Source organism: Neolamprologus multifasciatus, chromosome 5 (assembly GCF_963576455.1).
Source record: "Neolamprologus multifasciatus chromosome 5, fNeoMul1.2, whole genome shotgun sequence".
NCBI lineage: Eukaryota > Metazoa > Chordata > Actinopteri > Cichliformes > Cichlidae > Neolamprologus > Neolamprologus multifasciatus.
In genome coordinates this window covers 24,324,536-24,350,714 of record NC_140443.1, presented here as the reverse complement: position 1 = coordinate 24,350,714, position 26,179 = coordinate 24,324,536, and the positions used below count along the sequence as shown (strand labels likewise).

The 26,179-nt window shown below is 40.1% G+C and overlaps 3 protein-coding genes and 2 non-coding genes across 6 annotated transcripts; 3 read left to right on the top strand and 2 right to left on the bottom strand.

The window, feature by feature from the left end:
- Positions 1 to 259: 259 nt before the first annotated feature.
- Positions 260 to 9,573, bottom strand: LOC146518760 (trace amine-associated receptor 1-like). Its single transcript, XM_085161121.1, has one exon. It carries the CDS (start codon positions 1,515 to 1,517, stop codon positions 573 to 575), a length of 945 nt encoding a protein of 314 aa, XP_085017247.1. The 5' UTR covers positions 1,518 to 9,573; the 3' UTR covers positions 260 to 572.
- On the top strand, positions 9,459 to 9,531 carry trnaf-gaa (transfer RNA phenylalanine (anticodon GAA)). Its single transcript has one exon. It is a non-coding gene; the product is annotated as a tRNA-Phe (tRNA).
- Positions 9,574 to 11,252: 1,679 nt separating the features above from the next.
- On the bottom strand, positions 11,253 to 23,554 carry LOC146518758 (uncharacterized). 2 transcript variants are annotated; one of them, XM_085159312.1, is made up of 4 exons: positions 22,779 to 23,554; positions 14,286 to 14,348; positions 13,884 to 14,062; positions 11,253 to 13,803 (listed from the first exon to the last, which is right to left on the bottom strand). In XM_085159312.1, the coding sequence occupies exons 1-4, from the start codon at positions 22,903 to 22,905 to the stop codon at positions 13,795 to 13,797; spliced, it is 378 nt and encodes a 125-aa protein (XP_085015438.1). In that variant the 5' UTR covers positions 22,906 to 23,554; the 3' UTR covers positions 11,253 to 13,794. The 2 variants fall into 2 exon arrangements, with proteins under 2 accessions (XP_085015438.1, XP_085015439.1); XM_085159313.1 differs by having other exon boundaries at positions 13,884 to 14,007.
- Positions 12,130 to 12,202, top strand: trnaf-gaa (transfer RNA phenylalanine (anticodon GAA)). Its single transcript has one exon. It is a non-coding gene; the product is annotated as a tRNA-Phe (tRNA).
- Positions 15,518 to 25,782, top strand: LOC146518757 (vesicle-associated membrane protein 3-like). The gene is made up of 5 exons (XM_085159311.1): positions 15,518 to 15,714; positions 22,185 to 22,263; positions 23,550 to 23,708; positions 23,974 to 24,025; positions 24,510 to 25,782. The coding sequence occupies exons 1-5, from the start codon at positions 15,533 to 15,535 to the stop codon at positions 24,524 to 24,526; spliced, it is 489 nt and encodes a 162-aa protein (XP_085015437.1). The 5' UTR covers positions 15,518 to 15,532; the 3' UTR covers positions 24,527 to 25,782.
- Positions 25,783 to 26,179: the final 397 nt, after the last annotated feature.

Genomic DNA, 26,179 nt, shown 5'->3' with positions numbered 1-26,179 from the left:
GCAAGTAAAAAGACCGATCACTGTTGCCTTGTTTTTCTTTCACGGGAATAAGTTCTGGGATCAGCGGGGTCTGACTTAGACCCAACACACCTGTAATTACAGACAAGCAGACACGCAGACAAGCTTAGGGAATAAGGATTCAACAGTCATTCACACCTTTAATTAGGGACTCTGTGTTGTCGTGTTTCATTTACACAGTACACACTTAATTTTTTTTTTTAAAAAGAGACAGAATTATTATAACAATTATGTACATGTTTATTGTAACAATATATGCTGTTTGTCAACAAGGTCTTCTATAAGGGCAATACAGAAGTAGTAGTAGAAGAATGATCATTTGTGTCATGCTCACTTTTAACAGCCATTCAATATATCTTCATATTTTATTGAAATGTGATAATTACATGAACAAGCTCATTAACCGTGTACTGATAAAATCTGTACATAGGCAGTTCAGTCTGTGCATAGTGACAGTTGACTTACATAGTTGAAACTGTAATGAACAACATAGAGAAGATCAACTGTGGTGATATTTACTCTTATTGATATAATTCATAATATATATATAGCTGTCAGTGTAGTTTTATGTTAGTAACATCACCTTGAAATATTTTTCCAGAAATTATCATTTTAAAAGCTTTTCTAAACCAAGTGTAAAAGAAAGCATAAATAAAGGGATTGAGCATTGAGTTAGAAATTGCAAACCAGTTAAATGGTTCAAGAACCTCATAAAGTATAAAACTATCCAGAGGAAAAAATGAATAACTAACATAAAGAGGAACCCAAAAAATTAAAAATATTCCAATAACTATGGTTAATGTCTTTGTGGCCTTTCTCTCCTTACTGGAAACTGCTTTAGACTTTGTGTTCTCAGAAGTTGTATTATGGATGCTGCGTGCCTGCCTCAGTGCAACAACAAGAATTTTGATGTACATGGAAACTAAAACTATTGTTGGGATATAATATGCTACCACTGATGATGAAATGAGAGTGAAAATGCAACCTGTGTCACATTCGCCTGGAATAAAAAACATCAGGAAGCCAAAAATTCCAATCAAGATAGCACCAGCCCAACTTCCAAGGCCCATCTTCATGGCAACACAATCAGTCATTTTAGTTTTATATATCAGAGGGTGGCAAACAGCATAATATCGATCAACAGAAATACAGCACAAATGTAATAAGGAAGATACACCCATTATCACATCTATTGCGCTTCTTAAGGTGCATAGTAAACTGAATCTATACAAACATGACTTTAGAGTCACTGTCATGCTCAAAGGAAATATTAAAGCACCAACTAGTAGATCAGCCACAGCCAGAGAGAGGATAAGGTAGTTAGTAGGAGTGTGGAGATATCTAAAGTAAATTATAGAAATTATCACAAGAAGATTTCCACATATTGTAATAAGCATAAATGAGCTGAGGACAACATATAATAACACACATAATTTGTTCTTTTGTGAATCGCAGAGAAGGTGGCTTATAGTATTAACAGTCACATTGAATAACTCCATGACTCCCTGTCACAGCCCTGAAACAATTTTCAATTTTCAGCATTCAAAAAAACATTTCTTTCTCTGTTCTCATGAACAAACAAACAAACAATATGCATTCTTTAGGTTGTCTACATACCTGTATGAGGAGTGTGTTGAGTTTGTCTAACACTGTTAAGAGACTTTTAACATGACAGTCACATGACTGTAACATTTCTCAGCTAATTAGAATAACGAATACATTATGCACTTGTCCAATTAAAAGTGAGAAATGTATGGCCGTTGCTGACATCACAAGTATTGATGAGTTTGCATGTGTGTTTATGCATGATTTGTATCATCATCACAAATTAGATGAACTGGCAATAACTATTTGTGGCCACTTCTAATAAAAACAATTTGTTTTTAAGGAGATAGTGTACAGTTGACCTTTTTCATTGTTTGTTAACACCTGCGCACTGATAGCACAACATCTGCAGACACTATAGAAAAGCATGTCCATGATGATGAGTGCTAATATTGTTGTATCATCAGCAACCGTGTTGATCTGATCTGTGCTGAATTTGGCAGCCACAGTCACCACAGTAAAGAGCAGTTGACAAAGTACTCAGCCCAGAGTGCAGCCCTGCTTTGGTGATTTCTTACTGCCAACACATACTGTCTGCTGTCTTTCTGGCAATAAGTCCAAAATACAATTACAGCATGAGATAATAAAACTGAGCAGAGACAGCTTCACCATCAGCTTCAAGCTGATTTTGTTAAAGCAGGGGTAGGCAACTCCAGGCCTCGAGGGCCGGTGTCCTGCAGGTTTTAGATATCACCCTGGGTCAACACACCTGAATCAAATGATTAGTTCATTATCAGGACAAAAAAGGCAGAGGATATTTAGTTTTAACAGTAATTTTGTTTATCCCACAGAAATCAGTGACAGAAGTGTTACTGTCTTAAGTGACAGATGATTCCAGCGGCTAGTGTACTGTACAATCAAAACTGCTCCCAACAAACATAGATGTTTACATCAGCACTGTAACTTGCACTATTTTATCAACCGATTCACACTACAACCTGGGTTTGCCTCTTATCTGTATTTAATTTTATTTAATTCTAATAACTGTACAGTACTCTGTTTTTGGTAACTATTGGTCCTTGATGTAAATATGTAAAACAAAATGTGTATTTTTCTGTTCTGTGACCTGTGTACTGTTTGTTTGTATATGTGTTTTAAATTAAATGATGATTCAATTCTATTCTATTCTATTCTATTCTATTCTAGTGAATTGGTTATGTAACTATATAGATGGCTTGAGATGGATGGAGCATCTGGTAGCAGATTGATTGTGCAATCATATGGAAGCAGCAGTGGTGGTGTAAGTGAGAGGGTGAGATCTTTACTAAATACCTCAGCAAGGTCATGATATACTTCTTGTACAGTTATGAATATTAAATCTACCAGGGGAGTGGCTGACTTTAAACACTGTAGGAGACAATCGAGGTTCCACCCAGAAATACTGTTTTGCTTAAATCAATGTGAAGATTATGCAAACTGCCATTAGACAGAACAGAGGTACAGCGCTTAGGAAAGAGAGAGACAGAAAGAGGCAACTCAATCGGCGAGGACAGAGGGATTCTGCCAATTATGAGGCACAGTAGTCTGTTTTCTGGAAATGGCATTCCAGTGACTCAAAATGGTACTGAGTACTGTTTATGGTATAAGGCATATATATATATTTATAAGGCATAACTGAGCTCCTGGACACTCTGAGGTGAAACCTGGCAGCATCAGATGGACTGAAATAAAATGCATCAGAGGTATTGTATTGGTCAGCCAACTGTGGAGGGCAGTCAGTGGTGTCACTTCCTTAATCCTCCAGGAACTGCCTGCATATTCTTCCCACACAAGGCCACGAACTGCGTGCAGCATTCGATACTGTTGACCATAATATCCTATTAGAGCGATTAGAACATGCTGTAGGTATTACAGGGTTCGGTGCTAGGACCAATTCTGTTTACATTATACATGCTTCCCCTAGGCAGTATCATTAGAAGACATAGCATACATTTTCACTGCTATGCAGATGACACCCAGGTCTATCTATCCATGAAGCCAGATAACACACACCAATTAGTTAAACTGCAGGAATGTCTTAAAGACATAAAGACCTGGATGGCTGCTAACTTTCTGCTTCTTAATTCAGATAAAACTGAGGTCATTGTACTTGGCCCTGAAAATCTTAGAAATATGGTGTCTAACCAGATTCTTACTCTGGATGGCATTACCTTGGCCTCCAGTAACGCTGTGATGAACCTTCGAGTCATTTTTGACCCGGATATGTCCTTCAACACACATATTAAACAAATATGTAAGACAGCTTCTTCCATTTGCGCAACATCTCTAAAGTTAGAAATATCCTGTCTCAGAGTGACGCTGAAAAACTAGTTCATGCATTTATTACTTCCAGGCTGGACTACTGCAATTCGTTATTATCAGGATGTCCAAAAACACTCCCTGAAAAGCCTTCAGTTAATCCAAAATGCTGCAGCAAGAGTACTGACAGGGACTAGAAAAAGAGAGCATATTTATCTTAATGACCTTGTAGTACCATATCACCCTATTAGAGCACTTCACTCTCGCACTGCAGGCCTACTTGTTGTTCCTAGGGAATTTAAAAGTAGAATGGGAGGGAAAGCCTTCAGTTTTCTGGCCCCTCTTCTGTGGAACCAGCTTCCAGTTTGGATTCGGGAGACAGATGCGCAGAGCCATTGCAGGGGGGTCGGGGTATGAATAAAAACAAAAGAATGCTTGGACACTGGACAGGATAATGGACAGGTTCTTGACGGGTCTCCCACACAAACGCAAAGCAAGAGCTGAAGCATTCCCAAATATGTTTCCAAACAAACTTCCTTCCAAGCCAAATACTAGAAAATATGAAGAAGCATATCTTCCCTTTGGCTTCACCTGCACAAGTGCCAAGGCAGGTCTCCGCAACAGAATTAGTTTCCCCTGCGTCACGCACAAACAGAATCCCACATTCTTGATTTTTAGTTCACAAACACTTCTTGTAATGACTAACTACTCCTGACATTTTGGAGATGTTAGCTGTTTATACAGTAAAGTTATAGTGGGATACAAATAATATCAGGCTGATCCTGCCATAATTTGTTCCCCCTGTACAAATCACGGACAAACTGTTGTTAGGTGGTGGGGAGTTGCGAAGATTTTTCTTGTAAAACAAAGGGGGACCTAGCAAAAAAAGTTTGGGAACCACTGCATTAGAAGATGCCAGGCCCTCAAGCTACCCTAGTGAAGTCTGTTTCTGATTGTTTAGTCAGACACAGAGTCTGAATGCATGTGAATGGGTAAATGTGAGAATGAGGTAAAGTGCCTTTACATGATCCATTCAATAATCTAGTTTTTTACTATGTACAGCACTTTGGCCAACCTGTGTTGTTTTTAAATGTGCTTTTATGAAGAGGAAGGGAGAGAGGACGGTCCCTTCTGGTGCCGTCCTCTCTCCCTTCCTCTTCACCCTCTACACGACAGATTTCAGCCACTGCACAGAGACCTGCCATCTTCAGAAGTTTTCTCTGCAGCGGTTGGACGTATCAGCAGAGATGATGAGACAGAGTACCGGGCTGTGGTCGACTCCTTTGTCACGTGGTGGGAGCAGAATTGTCTTCAGCTCAACGTGGCAAAGACCAAGGAACTGATCGTGGACTTCAGGAAGACCGGGAAACACTTGACCCCTGTTTCAATCCAGAGGGTCAATGTTGACATTGTGGAGGACTACAAATACCTTGGAGTATACATTGACAATAAACTGGACTGGGTGAAAAACACCACAGCACTTTACAGGAAGGGCCAGAGTCTCTATTTTTTGAGGCGACCGAGGTCCTTCAACATCTGCCGAACAATGCTCAGGATTTTCTACGAGTCTGTTGTGGCCAGTGCAATCCTCTATGCCGTTGTATGCTGGGGGAGCAGGCTGAGAGTCGCTGGTGCTAACAGACTCAATAAACTGATCTGTAAGGCCAGTAATGTTGTGGAGATGGAGCTGGAGTCCCTTAAGGTGGTGTCGGAGAGGCGGATGTTGTCCAAAATAAAGACAATGTTGGATAATACTTCCCACCCACTCCATGACATGCTGGTCAGTCACAGGAGCATGTTCAGTGAGAAACTGAGAGTACCAAAAAGCACCACTGAACGACATAGGAAATCCTTCCTGTCTGTGGCCATCTCCCTGTACAATTCATCCACTTAACACACTGTATACTGCAATAGCTACACCCTTTTTGCACACACTCTCCTCTTGGACCAACAGATATTGATCCTGCTGGTGGTTTAAAGCCCTGTCCAGCTTTTCAAGTCCTGTCATCTCACAGCAAACCTTCTGTCAATGCCAAGTATTGATGTGCCATACTGGAAAAGCTGAACAACTGTTGTGTGCAGATATTACCTAACGCTACCAGTAGTGACACTGAGCCGAGCCAAATGCAAATCTAGTAAGAAAGATGAAAAGAGAAAAAAAAACTTTTGGTAGTTGCTTTATTGTTTGCCCGCTAGTAGACCTGTTGTTAATTTCATTACCACCAAAGAAATATTAAACTAATTAACAAACCCCTATGCTATTTAACTGACCATTAACATAATAATAATAATAATAATAATAATTAGTTTGATTTTTAGCAATTTTCTGGAAGAGAACAACATTCATACAGCTCATACTGACATCTTCAAGTGCTACAAGCCACATTTTAAACATTTGTCTACCTCACATCACTAATGAACCTAACATATGTCTTTGGGCTGTACAAGGTAAATGTAGGGCCCAGAACAAATTCTTATTGACACAGTGAGAGCATGCAAAGTCTTAGAGAACCACTGCACTCAAAAAAAGGAAATTCCTGCTTTGTTAAGTCTGGATTGACAATCCACAATCGAGGTAGTTTGCAGTGGGTTCTCTCTGGGTACTTTGGTTTCCTCCCACAGTTAAAAGTTATGCAGTTATTCTAAACATGTTTCAGTCACACTGTATCAACACAAAATACACAGGTTTATCGAATATGAATAACTTGTGTTGATTTAACTCTGTTGTTTAAGTTACTGCCAAAGCAAAACATCTGTGTGCAACCAGTGTCCACTATGTTCTTTTTTTCAGTGTGCATCATCGTGTGCTGCACATCAATGCTGCACCTTATCCCAGCTGTAAAATTTTCAAGATTCTTTCAAAAGAAGCCTCAGTAAGTAGATAATTTTTGTTCACATTGTGACCCTGACTCTTACACAGTGATTATGGCAGCATTTCATGTTCTATTTGTTGTTAGATTTTCTTTTTTGTTCTAATGTATAACTTTGTTGAAAACATTTCCCATGTAAACAAGATATTATTACCAAGTAACACATCTGGTTGCACATACAACACACATTGGGGAAAAGCAGAACTCCCTCTGTGTAACAATGGAGCAGCTTGGGGATTCAATACTCATACTCACTCACACCTTTAATGGAAGAAGTGTGAGGCCTCTCGATATCATTGCATCAGTCAAACACCTTGGCTGCATCAGACAGCCAAGGTGTTTACAGTTGTACAGTTGGAAACCTAAAATTGGAGACAAGCCCACTCTGACTGACTTTAGTCATTTCTTTATCTTGAAGTGATATCTGTTGGTCAGAGGTATGCATCACTGGATCATAATTCTCAAATAATATGAATAATTAAATACAATATTTTAGTTCCATTCATTTAGCTGGGTTAGACAGTCAATATACAGGTGCATTTCTGTCGTGAATTAGGAAATATCATAATGGAAAAAGACCCTAACTGTCTGGTAAAAGGGAAGAAAGGCTGAGACAAGCATCCAAAAAATGAAGGCAGTTTTGTTTTTGGTAGTGGCTTTCCAAATACATCCTTAAATATTGAGAGCTATACCTAAACTTTACAAAGATATCCCAATACCAATATTAGGGATTATATCTAAGAATTTTCTAAATGATGGAGGGATGTAAATTGACATTAGGATTGAAAAGGATGTCAGTTGACCCAATAATTTATTTTGTTTAACAGAAACAAATGTACAGTTTTCAGTATGCCAAGCACCAAGATCATCGCCTGAGCATAGTCAGAGGATCCTATGTCCGTAGCTTTCCTCCGCTGTCATCACCAGCAACCTCATCATCACCAGCAACCAAATCATTAGTGGAACTCCATCTCAGCATCTGGCCTCCTGCCCTGTCAATGTCTGGCTTTGCCACCTGAGGTGCCTCATTGGTCAGCTACCAATGAGTTATCTCAGCTACCAGCCTCCTGCTAAGCTGTCTGATTGGACATGTTACCTCAGTGCCGATCTCTGGAGTTTCTCCATCTCTGCTGCCACTGGCCCATCAGCTGAGCTCCAGGGTTTCTTCGCCTTCATTATTTGCCACATGGCTGGCCTTCAGAGTTGCTCCATCTCTACTGTTGGCCTCCCTGCCAACTTCAAGAGTTACTCCATCTCTTTAGTCCAATGCTGTTGAAAAAGATGACCTTTTAGTCATAGAAAGATAGTCAGTCTCTCCATCAGATGTATTTCCTCTATAATCTCTAGCACTTGCTCTCGGGGAGGATCTTTCTTAAGCCAATTCCTTGTTATGGCCTTTTTAGATGCGAGCAACAGGATTTTAAAAATATATTTGTTAGATTTGTATTGTTGGATTGTCATTTATGCCTAGAAATATATATTTAGATATGCTTAGAAGTATATAATCATTTGTAGATTGAAAGAATGTCTCATCCTAGGAGGTCTGTAACAACTCTGTGTAGCATGAAGAGGGGGGTGCGTTCACTCCTCTCCAGAGTGTTCTGGCATAGATCACACACCTCTTGGGATCATGAGACCAGCAGGTTTAGGGAAGTTGTTTATGGGGTCACACTCTGACATCCCCCCCCCCCCCACACACACACACACACACACATACACACACACACACATACTTACACAACGCACATACAAGGTACTCTTTGTGTGTATGTATATGTCATATGTTAATGAACCTATGTATATTCATGTAACCTAAATAAAAGAGCAGTGTTACGGGGGAACGGACGAGAGCAACTGGGGTCAAGCGAAGGAACGGCCTTTATCCAGTTCTCTCCCGTGCACGAGAAACATAAAGAACTTTGCCTACTTGTGTCTTGCTTTGCTGTGCAATTGAATTGTCTTGAATATTCCAGCGAATAGGTTTAAGCTACAAACCTATTAATATCTGTCCTTTTTTAGAATCTAATCTCTGGGTAGCAAACCCAGTAAGAAGATCCTGGGATCCTTAGGGATGGCATAGGTCATGATGTCATTTGTTAACTTGGATATACTGTCCCAAAAAGAAGTCAGTTGTGTACACATCCAAAAGACATGAGAGTGATTGGTGTTCGGGTGGCCACACTGTCTCCAACATTGTTGCTGGTGCCCTTGAAACTTGCTAGTAATATGTGGAGTAATAAAGAATCTAATTGGAGTTTTCCACTCAAATTCCCTCTACCTTTTGGAACTAGTTGATGTTTGTGGTATACATGTTTGTGATATAGTGGTATACATTGAGAGCCAATCACACTCTGACAGTCCAATTTTCAACTTGTTGTTGCCATTTTGTTTTTGTAGTCCTTTGTAGAGTTAGACACGGTTTTGGCGGGCAGACATTTGTAGGCATTTGTAAAATGCCTAGAAATTTCTGGGGAGGAGGCGCCCTTTATTTCTGTATTGTAAAAATGATGTCCAGATCCATATTTTCCAGATTAAATTCTGTTTTAAATTTTTTTTAATTATTTAAGAGAGCAAAGTTCATCACAGTTCACTGTTAAATCCAAAGCTTAAAAGTTCACTTCACATTGATAAACTGTCTAAGAAGATCAGCTGTAATGCAGTTTGGCCAGCTGTAGACCTGACTGGTCATTAGAATGCAATTTTTGAGCACTTTCCTTTGCAAAACGTGCTGAAATAGCTCAGCTGGGAGAGCGTTAGACTGAAGATCTAAAGGATCCTAGTTCGATCCTGGGTTTCGGCAAAGCTATTTTGGTCACCATCTAGGTCTTGGTAGGTTTGTTGGTAGCACTTCATTCTGGGGGGCGCAGGTTCTGGGGGCGCTCCGTCTCTGGGCTGGAGCCCTGGCCGGGCCTCGGGGGCTTGGGTCCTGGTTGGTATGTTGCTGGGGTTGTGGGCGGGTGGGTGTATGGGGGCCCGGCCCTGGCGCAGGGTGCCGCCAGTGCATCGAGCCACCTGGGGGGCTCTTCAACTGGTGGGGGAGGTTGTTACACCTTGCAGGAGCTCTCATCTCTTCAGGAACTCACTCTGCAGGAGCGGGAGATACAGGAGAGGTGGAGGAAGATCTCAGCCTGGGCGTCTATTGTCTTGTGTAGTCTGGAAGATGAGTGGATGACGGGGTGGGTGCAGTTTTCTCTGTGGTGGGGTCAGGTGGGCTGTCCCGGGCTCTGTGGGGCCGGGTGGCGCTGCTGTTCTGGGCCCCGGTCCGGATGGGCCTGGGCTCCCCTTTCCCTGGCGGGTTGCGGAGTATGGGGGTGCCTACTGGGGTCAGCGGGGGAGCTGGCCCCAGGGAAGGGTCACTTGCCCATCCCTTCCTTCCCTCCCCATCTCCAGCTGCCTCCCTCTTCCCGCTCCACCACAATCACCCACACATGCAGGGCCTTGGGGTAAAGGTGTGTCACCAGGGTGCAGGGGAGGCATCCCCCCCTCTGTCCCCTTCTGGCTGCCTGTGCCTCAATTTTATCTCACAACTTAGACATTCACATTACTCACATTCTCATAACATATACATATAGGATCTTGGGGGTGGGCACGCTACACGGACTCCAAAAGACCATCAGGGTGTACACCTCACCCCTGGTGTCGTTGCCCACCTCTCAATTTTAAATACACGTAGACATTGAGGGCTATCAGGAGGGGCTATGCGCTTACCTGCTGCTCTCTAGCAGGTAGCTCCATGCCCTCCTGGGTTTTAAAGGCACCTTAGAACACACATGCATCAACACTACATATGAGCGCGCGGAGGGAGGTTTGGAGTCTTCTCACACCCCCGTTCTCTGTGACCTGCTGGAGCGGGGGGCCAGGAGGAGGAGTTGGCCGTCCGACTGGGGTCTGGAGTGTGGGGCCTCCCTGCTGCTGCGGAGTCGGGGCAGTCTGCTTCTCCCCACCACAGGGAAAAGGGTAACACCACCTGGGTCTGGGTGCAGTTTCCCCCTCCAGGGGCAAGGGTACCTAGACCCGGTTCTTAGAGTACGCTTGGGGATTGGGATTGTGTGTACAGCGTCTCTCTATGTCTGTCTCCACGTTGGTTGCGTGTTGAGTTATTGCATATGAGAACATGAGGGTGGGAATGGATGTTTGTATCTGTGTGTGCCTGTATGTCTGTGTCTATATGTCAGGTTGGGTATCAGACGCCACCTCTCTGGGGACATCTCAGGACCTCTAAGGTATGGAGGCCTATCTCCCCCCACCACTTCCCCTGCCGGTGGCAGACGCCCTCAGACATCGGTGCGTTGGTGGTTCTTTGTGTCCGGGGGTGGGCGCCCAGGTACACACCGGCTCACTCCTTGGTGGCTGCTTATCGGGGCCTGGAGCCTGGGGCTAGCTCGGGCCACTTCGGGGGTGGGGTGCCCTCGGCCTCTCGGCCTGGGGCTCGGTCACTCTGGCGCAGCTGGCTGCCGGCGGAGCTCACGGGCACGTCAGTGCTTTTTTCTTTCTCAACAGGTGAGCCAGGTGATTGATATATGTATTTTTTTTGTCTGCTTATTTAGTTGGTTTTTGTTTTTTTGCCCTTTATCCCCGTCCCTCTTCTCTGCTGTTTTTCCCCCCTCTTCCTTTCTCCCTTTTCTTTTCCTCATTCAAGTCTGTCCCGTATCTAGCAAGTGAAAATTAAAAATAAATAAAATAAACAATAAAAGGTGAATCAAATAGACCATTACGGCCAGGCTGGGATGGTCAATTTGGTAAAGTAAATCCGTTGGGCATCTTTCTTCGCCTTTAGACAATAATTCTGATGGCAAAAGTACCAAACGGGACAGGCAAAAAAAAAAAAAGAAAAAAAAATACTTTTAATCTGAGGGTCCAGGGTTCAAGTCCCTGTCCAGGTGTCTCCTTTGGATCCTTGCCCTTCCATGGCTTTACCTAACAAGCTCAGTTGTTCTTGATAGTTCTGTGACCTCCTTGTCATCTTTAGCAAAGTCCATAGACTGCAGGTGGGATGACGATGTGGGATTTGTGGATATCAGGGACAGAGGCCTCTTTCAGATAATCCCACCGTACAAGCTCTGTAAAGAATCTTTCCCTGCCCCTCGGTCCAACTCACCGTCAGTTGGTTCTCAGCTCAGCTCCTTTGCGAAACCTGGTGTCTAAGACATGCCAATCTCACCAAATCCGCCATGGGTTTCTCGACACGTTACACTTTCACTTTTTTTCTGTTTTACTTTGGGTGGGACAACATTTAAGAGAGCAAAGTTCATCACAGTTCACTGTTAAATCCAAAGCTTAAAAGTTCACTTCACATTGATCCACTGTCTCATAAGATCAGCTGTAGTGCAGTTTGGCCAGCTGTAGACCAGACTGGTCATTAGAATGCAATTTTTGAGCACTTTCCTTTGCAAAACGTGCCGAAATAGCTCAGCTGGGAGAGCATTAGACTGAAGATCTAAAGGACCCTAGTTCGATCCTGGGTTTCGGCAAAGCTATTTTGGTCACCATCTAGGGCTTGGTAGGTTTGTTGGTAGGACTTCATTATACGGCCTACAAGTACGTGGATCATTGCCATCAAATGAGAAAACAAACACAGATGGTGCAGCTTGCAAACGTCGATCAAGTGGAGGTGGAATTTGAAGAAGGTCCTCCTCCAGAAGCTTCCAGGCCTCACCTATTATACCATTAACTAGGGCTTGGCAGGTTGGGTGATTAAGTGTCACAATACAGTTTAGCGATCTTTCCCTTAGAGTTAAATCTTTGCGTTTGCTGTTGTCTGAAATGATGATTCAACAGAATCACGGCAGGTTCGAAAATATTTCCATGCTTTTTAGCATAATCTTTATTAACTCACACTCGGTTGCTGTTCACAGTCACATGGCTGCAGCTTTCCAGCGTAGCCACACATATCACCAACAACAAGAACAGACACAGGCAATCACAGATCTCCTTGCTCAGCATGTTTACGAGAAAGGTTTTTTCAGAGTGACACCTCAAATGTCAGGAGCTGTGTGTTGTACTTGAGCATCACATCGCAGATTTAACAGGAATCTCACCGTCCCTCTGGGATTCTGCCTGGTGATGATCTCTCAGAGTTGTTTTCGGAGTCGTTTTTGGAAACATTTATGGATGAACGAGAAGATTTCCCAAATGGGAAAATGTGGGATTTTGGATCCTCTTCATTTTTGTCATATTAAAGCTATTCTTTTTTTGCTTCTGTTTTTTTTTTTACATTTTCCAGGTAAAACAACCTGTTGCCTACTAATCAGACCGAAGTGTTTGCTTCACTTTGCAAATGAAGTGCGAGCCTCTTTTTGCAGAGCTGCTTTAATTTCTATTTGCATTTTTTTCATGATGAGAGATATTTTGCTGGCTAAAACAAAGATGTGTGAAGATAACACCTTTCACTCTTAATCTCACTGATTGACCTTTATGCTCTTTCACTAGTGGGATACAGTGAGTTTGAAGTCAGATACGTTTGTATTGTTGGACAAATTGCAGGGATTAATTCAGAGTCTGGAGTCAGATTAGAAAAAGCCCAGCAAGGCTCACTGGCTGAACTCTTAGTCAGTGATGAACACTTTCATTATTCCATTCACTTTTTGCAATACAGTATACCAACACCACTGGCATCAAATTAGCAACAGAGCATAATGCTACCACCACTATGTTTGACAAACATACCTCTTTTTGTCAGATAGCTTAATCTTTCTCTCATGTCACCATAAAACATTTTTTCCATATGGTATTTGAGTTGTCCACGTGGGCAACTACAAGTTTCAGACAAGGTTAAAGGTGTCAGTTTTGGTTAGCATCCTCTCAGTTCACGGAGATGTAAAACTCACTTCACTGTGGACAGTAACGCTCGTGTTCAAGCAGTTTCCAGTTCATTGCAGGGTTGAGCCTTCATGATTCCTGGGTTCTTCAAAACATCCTAACCAATTTCCTTTCAACTGAGCATGTGTCATGGCTCACCGGCCCAGGAAGAGAGATGGACACAGGTGCAGAACTGCAGGGCAAGACAATCATGAGCACTATGACTGCGGGGAGCGTGAACTGAGCCAGGGGAGACTATGGCTGACTATGGGCACTGGAATAAAAGGAGAATACAGTCAGAGTGGTTCAGAGGAAATTTGAATGAATTTCAAGAGTCAAAGTAAGATGCCTTACTTGCTTGCAGGTGGAGAAAGGCAGGAGGGGGCAGGGGTGAGCACGGAGCATGACGCTGGGACGCAGGGAGGCAGGCACGTGAGAATGGCAATTAGACTGAGAGGTTTTACCAGCAGCTGGAGATCTGGATCCAGGTAAGCAAATATGGCAACGGGTGAAAAGTGAGCTCTGGGAACAGGCTATGAAACAGGTGAGGAAGGTAAGTACAGACACTACAGTTTAATCTAAAGAATGTGAGGCCACAGACTAACATTGGTTAGCAGATAATCTGGCGAGGACTAATTGAGTGTGTCAATCCTATATACTGCTGGAATAATTGCCCAAAGGTGGGCAGCCAGGGAGGAGCAACAAGTCTCTACCCAGAGGAGGAGAGCTGCTGCTGGAGAAAATACTGTCACTCACCCAGACCGTGACAGTTTGGGTCATCTTCCAGACATCTTCCAGCCTGCATGCATACTTTTAACCCTGTGTAGATTAGAGAAAAAAAACAAATCAAACATATGCACCCAGTTCTAGTTGTCTTAAAGTCAATAAAGATGCATTCCGTACAATCATTTCACCCTGGAGAAAGAACAAAATTACCAAGACATTTATGCCCGTGATGAGTGTATGTAAACTTCTGAACACAACTGTAATGGGATCATTTCTGTTGCTAAGTAAGTTACAGGCTATTGTTTCCTTCCTGTGGCCTTTGAAGAAAACAATAGCCCCAAAACACATATCATTATGCGTTTTGATCACTTTGTAATGTAAATTTGTAATGCTGTTATCCTTCAAAAGTAAACTCAGTAAACTCTGTCATAAACTAAACTCGTGTAGGCCAATGTTGTGTTGTTGCAGAATTGTTTTTGCATTAGTTTTGTATGATATGAATCCATTAATAAAGCATTTTAGGGAATTAGCACCTGCTCTCTTAAACCACATACTACAACTCAGTGACTGACACAAAAACTCAGTTCATTCACTGTTGTCTTCAGACTGCATTCAGTTTTTACAGTTTAAGGAAGCACTTAAAGGTTGATTTGTTCTAAATGTTTCATATAAATCTACTATACTTGCATACACAGTTAACAGTTTGAATGAATAAAGTTTCGCTACTCCTATTTTTTCAGTTGTTGGTGGTTAGTATTTGTTAATGACGTGTGGATAGGGATGAGTTTTTGTTCTCATAAGCCACATGCTGATCACGGGCTTGGGTGGTCGCCTGCTCCTTGCATGTCTACTGTAGCTTGCAAATAGAAATGAAATAAATAAAAGGTGAATAAGACTGATTTGAGGAGTTAACTCTTTAATGATTATTGACTAAGGTGTGCGAAGTGTGCGTTGCTTTTAATTGCTTTTAATAATGGTAGGCATGCGGCAGCTATAAGCCACGACCTCTTTAATGTTGCCTTCACGTGCTCACCACAAACTCATACTTTCACCAAATAAAGTAGTTACCAGATAGTATGATCCAATTTTGTAATTTATTTCTTTAAAATAATTTAGTACTGTAAAAGTTTATGTATTTACTGTAAGTTTGCAGGGGAAAATTTTTTTTTTTTAAATGCTAAATGTAATCAACTAAAGGTTAGTCACCAGGCTAAATGGGTTATTATAATTTATTGTTACATATTATCGTATCGATATCGATATGAAAAGAAATTTCTATGATTTCTGGTTTCATTAAAGTGCGCATTTTCCTTGTGAAATGTAAATACGTGTTCCTAATTCCGGCAACCTTGAAAGCGGCACAAAAACCGCTGGTACGGCTGGGACTGTTACGGCTTGACAGTGAGTGCCCAAGCAAAAATCAGCAGCGGTGTCGTTTGAGGAAATTTCGTTTTGCAATGTAAGTCTATCCTATACCACACACTTCTATTTGCCAGTCAGATGTTGACGATTTCGCTTCCGTTTTTTTTTCTGGTAATACTTCAAGACGCGGGCGCAAAAACAACGCCCAGAACTTTTGCTACTAGCCTGCAACAAGTGCTAGTGCCCGTCTTCGAGATGTGAGCTAGCTAAACTTAGCTTAGCCACAGCAGCAACGCTGCATTAAAGTTGTCTAACGTTGCTCACTCCTCATCATATCAACTTATCTTTGCTAGTTATGTAGGTAGTCAAGAAAGAGTGTACACAATCGGTTTGTATACAGGCCACAGCTGTTACTGTTACACGAATCTTACTGTTAGACAACGATATGTGCTAGCGTTTTAGTCTATGCTTAGAAACTACCGTTTCCTGTGTCGTTGGCCTATCTACAAACTACTGCTGTATACTTTTATTTAACAATCTTAAAATATTTGTGTATGTCCCTTTGTGATTTCTAATTATTGTAGCTCTAATTTGGATATGACTAAAATAATATCAAGACACAATCAAAGGCAACGCAAAGTTGTAAACAGGAAATATATTTATGGCCGAAGTGTTTCTGTTTTAATAGGTCGTAATCATGTTGATGACTGGGTAATTAAAATAAGTTTTAAACTATATCTAAGCTGAATATTTTCCACTCCAGTAATAACTTACACGCCGTTGTCGGTAATGCCGTTATCTAACGTTATTTCCATCCCATCAGCATCTACCGGTTTTTTTTTCTTTGTTGACACAGTTAGGAACTGTACTCTGATATGTTTCTCGGTCAATATGTGTATTAGTAGCCGCTTTGAAGTTTAGGGGTAATGAAAGAACAAGGTAAAAGACGTGTTTCGTGAGTGTTTACTTTCTGGGAAGGTGTATTGCCTTACAGCATCAAGAGAGGAAACTTTTTTTTTTCCTTTTAAACTTATATATATATACACATACACACACACACACACACAGTGCACATAGAGGCACTGTACTCAGCGTTTTCGTAATGAATCACAGACAGATTTCTACAACTATTTTTGTCCATATTAAAAAATCCTTGACAGAGAATTTGCATGTCTTTCTGAAATTGAGTGATGATTTGATTAAACCATAAAAGTCATTCTTTCATGATGTTAAAGTCATTTCTGTTCATTGTAGTGATGGTAGTGGATCAGTAGTATAGATACCACAGTGATGATAATGTAAAATTAGGTCCCGGAATGTATGGATAGTAGATTTACAATAGATTTGAAATAAAATAAATCTATTAATGCGAGAGGGTTAACAAGAATATTCAATTAACCACGATCACAGTTTCTGGACTCAGTCCTTTATTTGAAGTGGTCCAAATGTAACTGGACAATTTACTCCAAAGTTGTTTTAAATTTGTCTCCATCACTTAATTAGCAGTAAGGTTGGTAGTTGATTGCTTGCAACTGTAGCCTTTGCATTTGGAAACTGTTGCTGTGAATCCATAAGATATGGTCAAATGGAAACTTAATTCAAATGAAGCAATAAAGCAAAAATAAAATTTATCTGCAATTTTTGTTCAGTGAGTTAAATTGAGGCTGAAAGGCGGGACTTAAATTGCATCTTTTTATTTTAATGCAGTGGTGAGCCAGCTCTTCCTTGGTGCCTTTTGAGAACCATTGCACATTACAACAGAACTGAGAACTTGTAGCTAGGGCTGCCACAAACTATTATTTTGATAGTCGACTAGTCACCAATTATTTTTGCTATTAGTCAACTAATCAGATCATGTGTCCATTGGATGTAAAACGTACAGCTTATTGCACCAGCATGCATGTGCTCTTATATAACTATCATTAGCTTACAGCTTTAAATGTTTAAGGTATGTGCTAACTAAAAATAAAGACAAGATGATAGTTTATTAAATTTTAATGAAATTTACAGATTGTTTCGGTGGAGTTTAATAAACTCAGTTGCTATCTAAAAGGCCCAAAACCCACCCTAGGGATTAATAAAGTTTTATCTAATATAATATAATATAACAGGACACCGGAGTATATTCTTGAGCATCTCACACTTCTGATAATCGGTTGTCTTCTTGACGTTTATTCAGCGGTGTAAAAACTATAACTTTAATCTCAGCCAAACCGATTTACTCAGGAACAAATGAAATACTGAAAAAAGCCAAACAATAACATTTTTAAGTTATCTAAGTGACTTATATACAGTGTTGGGGAGTAACGGAATACATGTACCGCCGTTACGTATTTAAAATACAAAATATGAGTAACTGTATTCCGTTACAGTTACCGTTTAAAAAGGTGGTATTTAGAATACAGTTACTTTGTTGAAATAAATGAATTACACGGTGGTACTTTCCTGTTTCATATTGTGGTGGGTCAGGACTGTTTGGGTTTTGTTTGACAGCTGTTCTGTTGTTCCAGGTGGCAGCGTTACGGTTGCCATGGTTACAGGGTGACGTTCTCTCTCTGCGTGTTTCCTGGGTGAGAGGGCGCCTTTTTGTTGTTGTTGTTGTGCTAAGCTAATAGGCAGAATGCTACAGGTACATGCTCTAAAGAATGTAGCCTCATAGGCAGTGTAGTCCGTGCTGCTGGGAGAATGGACTGCCATACTCGTTATGTGTCTGTGAGCGCGAGGAGGGAGAAAAAGGCGAGTGGAAAAGTACCAGTTGTCATCGAGCAAAAACAGGAGCTGGAAGCATGTAAATATAATAATAACCACTGCAGCCAAGAAGAGTGCCTGACGAGCCCAGTTGTAAGTACGCTATTAAGACTCGACTGTACGCTGTGTTCGTGTTTTCCTCCGAAACAATAAGTTCCTTTGGAGCAGCCTTTCAACGCCTCTCTGTCTCTCGCAAGCAAAGTTGACCCAGACAACAAAGTAAAGCTATTTTTCGGCTATGAGCCCGATACAGAACCCGCCGTAATAGTCAGAGGTCCCTTTACTATGGGTTTGGAGCCGCGGACCTTCAGTAACAGTAATAAATCACAGCAATAGTACATTCATGTAGTTGTAAAAAGCATGATAATATATTAAGTAATCCAAAGTATTCAGAATACATTACTCTCATTAAGTAACCTAACGGAATACGTTTCAGAATACATTTTGGGGCATGTATTCTGTAATCTGTAATGGAATACATTTTAAAAGTAACCTTCCCAACACTGCTTATATCATGTTTAACCTGAGTAGCGAAAGACTGCGGTGGGTTTGAAAACTATTTGCCGGGAGTCCGGTATTCTCACCGGAACTAGTGAGCCTTGCCCCGGGCTAGCTATCGAACTGGTGGCTAACAGACGTCTCCGAAAACGTCGGAGCGCTTTTGAAAATATGTGGTGTCTTGATAAACTGAACAGATATTTGAAGTTTACACAGCTACGTTCTCGCCTGAAAATATGTTAAACGTTTATTTTGTGACCAGAAAGGATAATAAGAGTAACATTAAAACTAACTAGCTGCCCCCATTGTTGGAAACTGAGCAAGGCCATACTATGAATTCTGGGATAGGTTGGACCACAAAGTATACACCCAACCCATCCTTCATATCTGGGGAAATGAAGGCCGCGTTTGTCGAATGCATTTGTCGGAGTCTTCGAATTTGGACAGTCTTTGTCGTGTCGCTGTAACGTAATCGGCCTACAAATGCGGGCACAAGAGGATGCAGTTCCTGAATTTGTACACAGCTACCGGACACTGCTGCTTCTTCTTCGAGGTTTAAAGGCAGCTGGCATCCTTGTACATGCAGTGCTGCCATCTTCTGTTTCAGTCTGTTATTACACTCTTAAATCCTACTACTTATTCCTGCATCTTTTGGGATCTTACAAAGCTTCAAACGACACGTCGACTATTAAATTAGTCGTCAACAATTTTAATAGTTGACGTAATCGTGACTAGTTGACTAATCGTGGCAGCCCCACTTGTAGCCTCATTTATCTTAAATTGGTTTCACTGAAATGGAAAGGAAAATCATAATGGACAAAAGATCCTAGGCTGCATCTGGTTAATTTTTTTAGGTACACCTTCAATAGCCACTGTCATCACTTGTTCCCAATTTGGGACCAGCAAAGTGGTGACATGCCAGTGTCAGCTTTTTGGCCCTGCACCTATATTTATTTCTGTGGTTGTAGATTAGGCACATGCACAGCATTAGTAGAAAAGAGGTGTGTGTGTAGACATGGTATCAGACCTACATAGTTCAACTAAAGTCTTCACATGAACTCTGGCGCAATGGCAAAGGTTGCTCTCTTTGCACAAGTAATGCCTAAACACAAATGTGAAACTACATAAACCTACACATAGACACACCAATGCACATTGCTAAACTAATTAATGAATAAAAATCGATTATTGTTATTTACAGCTTTTCCAAAAAAGTCAAAGATAGAAACTCAATACATTTTTATGTATTCAGAAATTGAATACATAAAAATAATGAGTTCGATTAAAAGTATTGACCAAATTCTTTTTCTTTTTCTTTTTTTTTTTTAAACTAACACATATTTAGTAATCCACTCTTTACCCACTTGCTCTTCACTAATACAAAGACCAAACAAAACAAAACCGAGCCACACATTCCCCAAGGGATCCAGCATTTTTTTTTTCCAGTTGCATAAATTAGATGCTCTTTTTAAACAAAAAAAAAAAAAAAAAAGGCAATCACAGCTCTTGCCATGACCCTCATTGAGAAAAATGTGTTTTCATTTAAAGGAAAGTGGGCTGTATGTAGATGGCAACCATCAATTTAAAATTATTATGAAACAGTCATATGCACAATGGTACAAACACAATTGGTTCCGGTGAATATTACATGAATCTGAGGCTAATTTTATGTGTGTACTTGTGGTAAGTTCCAGCCATTTTACATATTAGAGAATGAAGCCCACCACTGATGCTGTAGTGTAGTTTTGATACTAGCAGCAGCTGCAGGAAATGTATATCTACAGTTTGTTTGTAATAGTTTGCTTGTTTTTTATGTTTATTTGTATCAAATTCATGCAATCAAAATTCAAAATAGTTTATCTTTTTAAATATACGTGAATTAGACGTGGCTGAAAAGTTGTTATCTTGGGGGCATAGAGGAGAAGCACTTAATCCGCCCATTTCACATAGACTTCCTTTTGGAATAACTTACATCATTGATTGTTTTTCTTCAGGAAACTGGGTACCTTTGGCTTCCAGACAGATGCTGTTTCAGTTAACTGCGGCTTGTTCCTGTGTTTTGTTTTGGGGATTGTTTGTTTTTTGTGTTTTTTAAATATAAACACATGTAGTTTTAGCAAGCTCTTGGCATCAACTATATTTTAGCAAACATGGGTGTGCCTGCTTATTAGGGCCAGACAGATTTGTTGATTTAAAAAAAAAAACAAATATCAATACCAACATGCCCTTGCGTTGACAAATCCTCTAACATTAACACTTATAACATATTTTAAGGGTGTTTCTCCCATCTATTCTTTACTTTTATTTTTAAAGACTGCTACAATGCATTGGCAAATCAGTAATATCAGCCAGCAGACTGCTTATATCTGCCTAAACTGTTTTACATTTAAACTAATATTGTAATTTGGCCTGAGTCAGAATTTATGTAATTAATGGCCACACTTGACTTAGACTGAATCATAATAATCTTTGTATAGCCCTGGTGTAAATAACAACCCAACTTTCAAGTTTCAGTGTTACAAGAAGTCATTGCAAAGCAATGCTCTTTCAGGTCAGGGGGTGGCAGTAAATAACCACTGTTAAAAAGCTATTGGGACAATGAATGCATATCATATTTAGGAATCTAAATAAATAATTATTTAAATTAAATTAATGGGAACCAGAAGGAAACAACCTTTTGCGTTGTCTCCGGTTTATATTTTTGTTGTTGTTTTAACAGTTTCTTCGAGTTGAAATGCATCAGATAATAAAAAATTTGCTATTTTAGCAGGATTGTGTGGGACATCATCTTATTTGAATAGCTTTTCATGCTATCTGATGTCAGCTTTTTAACTGTTAAGAATATACTTAAACCTTTATTTTGGGCAAGCATTTACTTAAGCCACATCACTGTCAAGTCTATTGTTGTATGAAAAATAATCTCCTGCCACTTATTGTCTATCCTCAGTTGATACAATGGAGCATGAGTTGAGGAACATCAGTGAGGTGTTTTAATTACTTTTATTTTATTTTTTTGTGCGTGCATGGCTGGCTGTTGTGTCCAATCAGAGACACTGAATTGTTCTGTTTTAGCTCACTATGAACTGTTACTCCTGTTGACCTTTAGCTATCCCACAGATTGGGTGCTATATCAAGCAATTTCCTCTGAGAGGACTGTTTTTCTTTTTCTTTTTTCTTGTACCTAAAACTGACTGGTTTCCTTTAAGGTTTTAGTGGGAGATTGTGATGTTATGTAACAGACGTTTCTAAGACATTTCACAGGGGGCTAAGATTTACACTGTTTTTTTTGTTTTGTTTTGTTTTTTTTGTAAATTTCTTCAGGTCAGCAGTTGGTCCAGAAGGTTCTGCCGCAGCGGCCGGCAATAAGCGCTTGCAGCAGACGCAGGCCCAAGTGGATGAGGTATGAAATATGTGAAAACTGGCTTCTATTTAATTTCAGAATTTAATTTGAGGCCCACAGTTCTATTCTCTTATGGCTTATTGATAAGGATCCCCCAAATATGTTCAAATCTTAATTCATGAGTGCTTTAGTGTTACAAATGCACCAGATCTTTTCCTCTCAAGCTAAGAAATTTGAAACCACCTCTCAAAAGATGCCTGCCCTTAATGCTGCTTCATCTCCAATTTCAGGTTCATTTCTCAGTTATATGGTTATATGGTTAATTAAATGCTTATGTACCAGTCCAGCTGTACACAAATAAAGGAGAAGATACAAGTAGAGAAAGATTAAATTAACAATTTGTATTTATTTATTTTTTAATAATGGCATAGTAGCACAGCCGTAATCCAGGAGTGAATAGTTAAATAATGAAAAGATAGTGGGTGGAGTTACAGTGTCAAATAATAAAAAATCTTTTCAAGCATTAAAAATCCTTAAATAACCTCATCTTGTTCACTTTGCATCATTTTTCTCACCTAGCCCATGGCCTCGAACTCCACCCCTGTCTGTCTTCACTTGCTTTGTGTCACTCCCTCTTTTCCGTGATGTTGGTCTCACACAGAACCTTGCATAACTCTTGGCAGCAGTGTTACAATTCACCATAATGTGGAATAATTTGCTGTCTAATACTCCAAAAGACTGCCAAAGGACATTCAGTGAAAGGCAGTCCTCATCCAGTTTTGAGAAATAGCATTCAGAACCATGTCAGTGAGGCCACTAAGAAAATAGGCTGCCAAGTCTCACTCTTAATTCCCTTTACATCTTGCTCTCTCTCGCTCTCTCGGTTGTAGCTCCTCTTGGGATAAGCCACTCCTTCATAGATCTTTAACCTCAGCACGTCACAGAAAGTGTCCAATTGGCTGCCAAACGTTTACATAATCACTGTCTCCATGGTTATGTAAGACATGCACGGGCCTACACCCTCCCCTCCAACCTGCAGCTCTGGTTGAGGGGAGGGGCAGTAGTTGGGTTTGTGGATCAGTGGAACATATGGGTTATGTGTAATCTGTGTTTATGCACATGCATGTGTGTCTGACTAAAAGTGGAGTCTGTAGGAGTTATTTTACCCTGTTGATTTATTTATTTGGCATTTTTCTTCTTTCTCTTATGATTCTTTCCTGTGCCCTCCAGAGAAAAACAAATTAGGGCAGATTTATTTACAGTGAGGGCTCAAGGTTGCCTAACACCCATGTACATCAAGAAATAGATATTGCAAAAAATGTATATTATGTTTATGTTTTGAGTAGGTGGTGGACATTATGCGTGTTAATGTGGACAAAGTGCTGGAACGTGATCAGAAGCTGTCTGAACTGGATGACCGAGCCGATGCACTCCAGGCTGGAGCCTCCCAGTTTGAGACCAGTGCAGCTAAGCTGAAAAGGAAGTACTGGTGGAAGAACTGCAAGGTGCTTAAACAAAGTTTGGTTCAAAAGTCACACACTTTACACCACTTTAAATAACAATTACTCTAACTGATATGATGCACTCTATTTTTAAAGTCTTCAAAGACTGAGGTTTACTAAATTAATTGTTTTTATTTAACTACACAACTTACAGTATATATTTGCATGACTTATGGTGAAGACTTCCTGTTTTTATTCAACAAAATGAGGAGGTATTACAGATATAGTTTTTGTGTAATAGTGTAGAAATTATCTTTAATTGTTTCAGATGTGGGCGATCCTGATAGCTGTCATTGTGATCATCATCGTCATCATTATTAGTGAGTATTAAGGGTGTGCTCATCAACAGTGTTGTTACAGTTTGTGTTACTTCAAACATAAAACCAAGCATTAAGAACTCTCTACAGTGTTGTAGTTTTGCAAACTGTGTTAGGTGTACTGCTACATTGGTGCTCTTTTAAGAGGCAAACACACATCAACTGTTCAAGATCATGTGATGTGTCATTTGATGACTTGTCTGATAGAAAAGAGTTTTAAAGTTTACGGACTTTGCCCCCAAACATTCAAAAAGCTTTATTTACTTAAAGTTTTACATCTACTATCCATACTATTCCCGCATCATTATTCATGCTAGTTCATGTTATGGATGTAGTAAGCCAAGAAGAAGTACACCCAATTACATAATGCAGCCTCTGTCTTTTGCCTTTATGGAATTCCCCCACAGTTCCTTTAGTGTCATATCTCTCTTTTATAATGTCTTATATAAAACATTTGGTTTAAACAAACTTGTTAATTCATTCACAGTCTGGAATTACTCGTAAGTAAGCAACAGGAGGAGGAGGGGTAGAAGACACGATAAAGAAGAGAAGTGGAGCTATGTGACTCGTGTCTCAGAGTAGCTCCACATTTTCCACCTCTACAGGGGTCTTCATTCTTTGTCCTGGATTGCCCTGTGTGTGCGTGTGTGATTGCTTATGTGCCTTAGTCACAGTTTTAACCCATAACATAACAAAATTCCAGACATTACTAGGATATACACATACCAAAGAAAACAAACATATGTACAGAAATGTGTTTATTGATAACTTTATAACTTGACTAAATCCCAGTTATAAATATGAGTCTAAACAGACTTTGGCAGAACACACACACACACACACACATACTCAAACCTTAAGACTAGAATTGAAGAACATTGTAAACTCTCCTCAACTTGTATTTTTCTATTTTATTAACAATTGTTTGATTGCGTGTGCCAGGCTAAGAGAAGTGCCTTTAAGGATTAGCTGTTCAGTGGTATAGTTTAGATTGTAACAGTAATCCTGCGTATGGTGGAAGAGATGCCCCTTCCCAGATTTAAACTATTTCTGCTCTTGATAGTGTAACACCAGTATTTTTTTCCTCTCTCATGCTTTTTCTTACTTAATTGGTCAGCTTTGCAAATATTAGTGAAATCTAATTGCTCATTTTATTTCTGCACATGGTTAAGTGCTGATCAGGTCCAATGTTTAAAATGTTAATGTTAGATCTGAATGAAGAGGAAAGTCATTCTGACAACACAAAGCTTACTGGTAATGGGTAACGTACTGTTGAACCACCTCACTGTGTCCATTCCTGTTCATGTCATTTTCAGGCAGTAATTGGGATGCAGTAAGTTTGCATGAGCTTGTGTTTAGATTAAGTGCTGATCATGTTTACTATAAGTAGCATCCACATTGCCTGACAGATTTGCCATAAAATGTAAAAGGAAAAAAAAATTTCCACACACAGAAGTGCCATCATGAGGTATCAAGAGATGAATTATCTCAATTAGTTGCTCTTAAGTGTGGCAGAAAAATGGCCTTTATGTAATAATAATGATCAACAATTAAGAAGAAAGAAAATCCGCAGTTTAGCTTTAGACTTTGATAGGTGTCTCCAATGGAGAACAGCCAAAAATGCAGCCATACCTTCTGAACACATGTACCAGCCAGCCAGAGAACGAGTAGTGCCTTGTGAGCTCCCTGTCCAGCAGATACTGTGCAGCTAGCCTGTGCTATCAGTTGAATTTAACCTTTAATAAAGACCTTTGGATCAACGCCAGTGTGAAGAAACATTCTTGTTGATGCACAATGCTTCTAACACAAAACAATTAAAAATTCTAACATGCCATATTTGTCATACAATTATTTGCATTCTGTTAAATGTAGAGTTGATCATAGTTAGGCTATAGTATGTTTTTTGTGATGTTCAGGTCAGTACTGCTGAGCATCATGGGTGATATAGAGTGGAAATATTTTGTAGGTCCATGGCATTGTGATACATGTGACACTAACACTGGATTTGGGATTGCTTTGTATATTATTTTCACTCTGTTTGGTATTTAAAGCTCCTGTTTTAGGATACAGTTTCAGGATTTTTTTTTTCTTGACTTCTAGCAATCATTAGCTTTTTTCCCCCCCTCATACTTCTTGCGTGTTTCTGATAGCAAAATT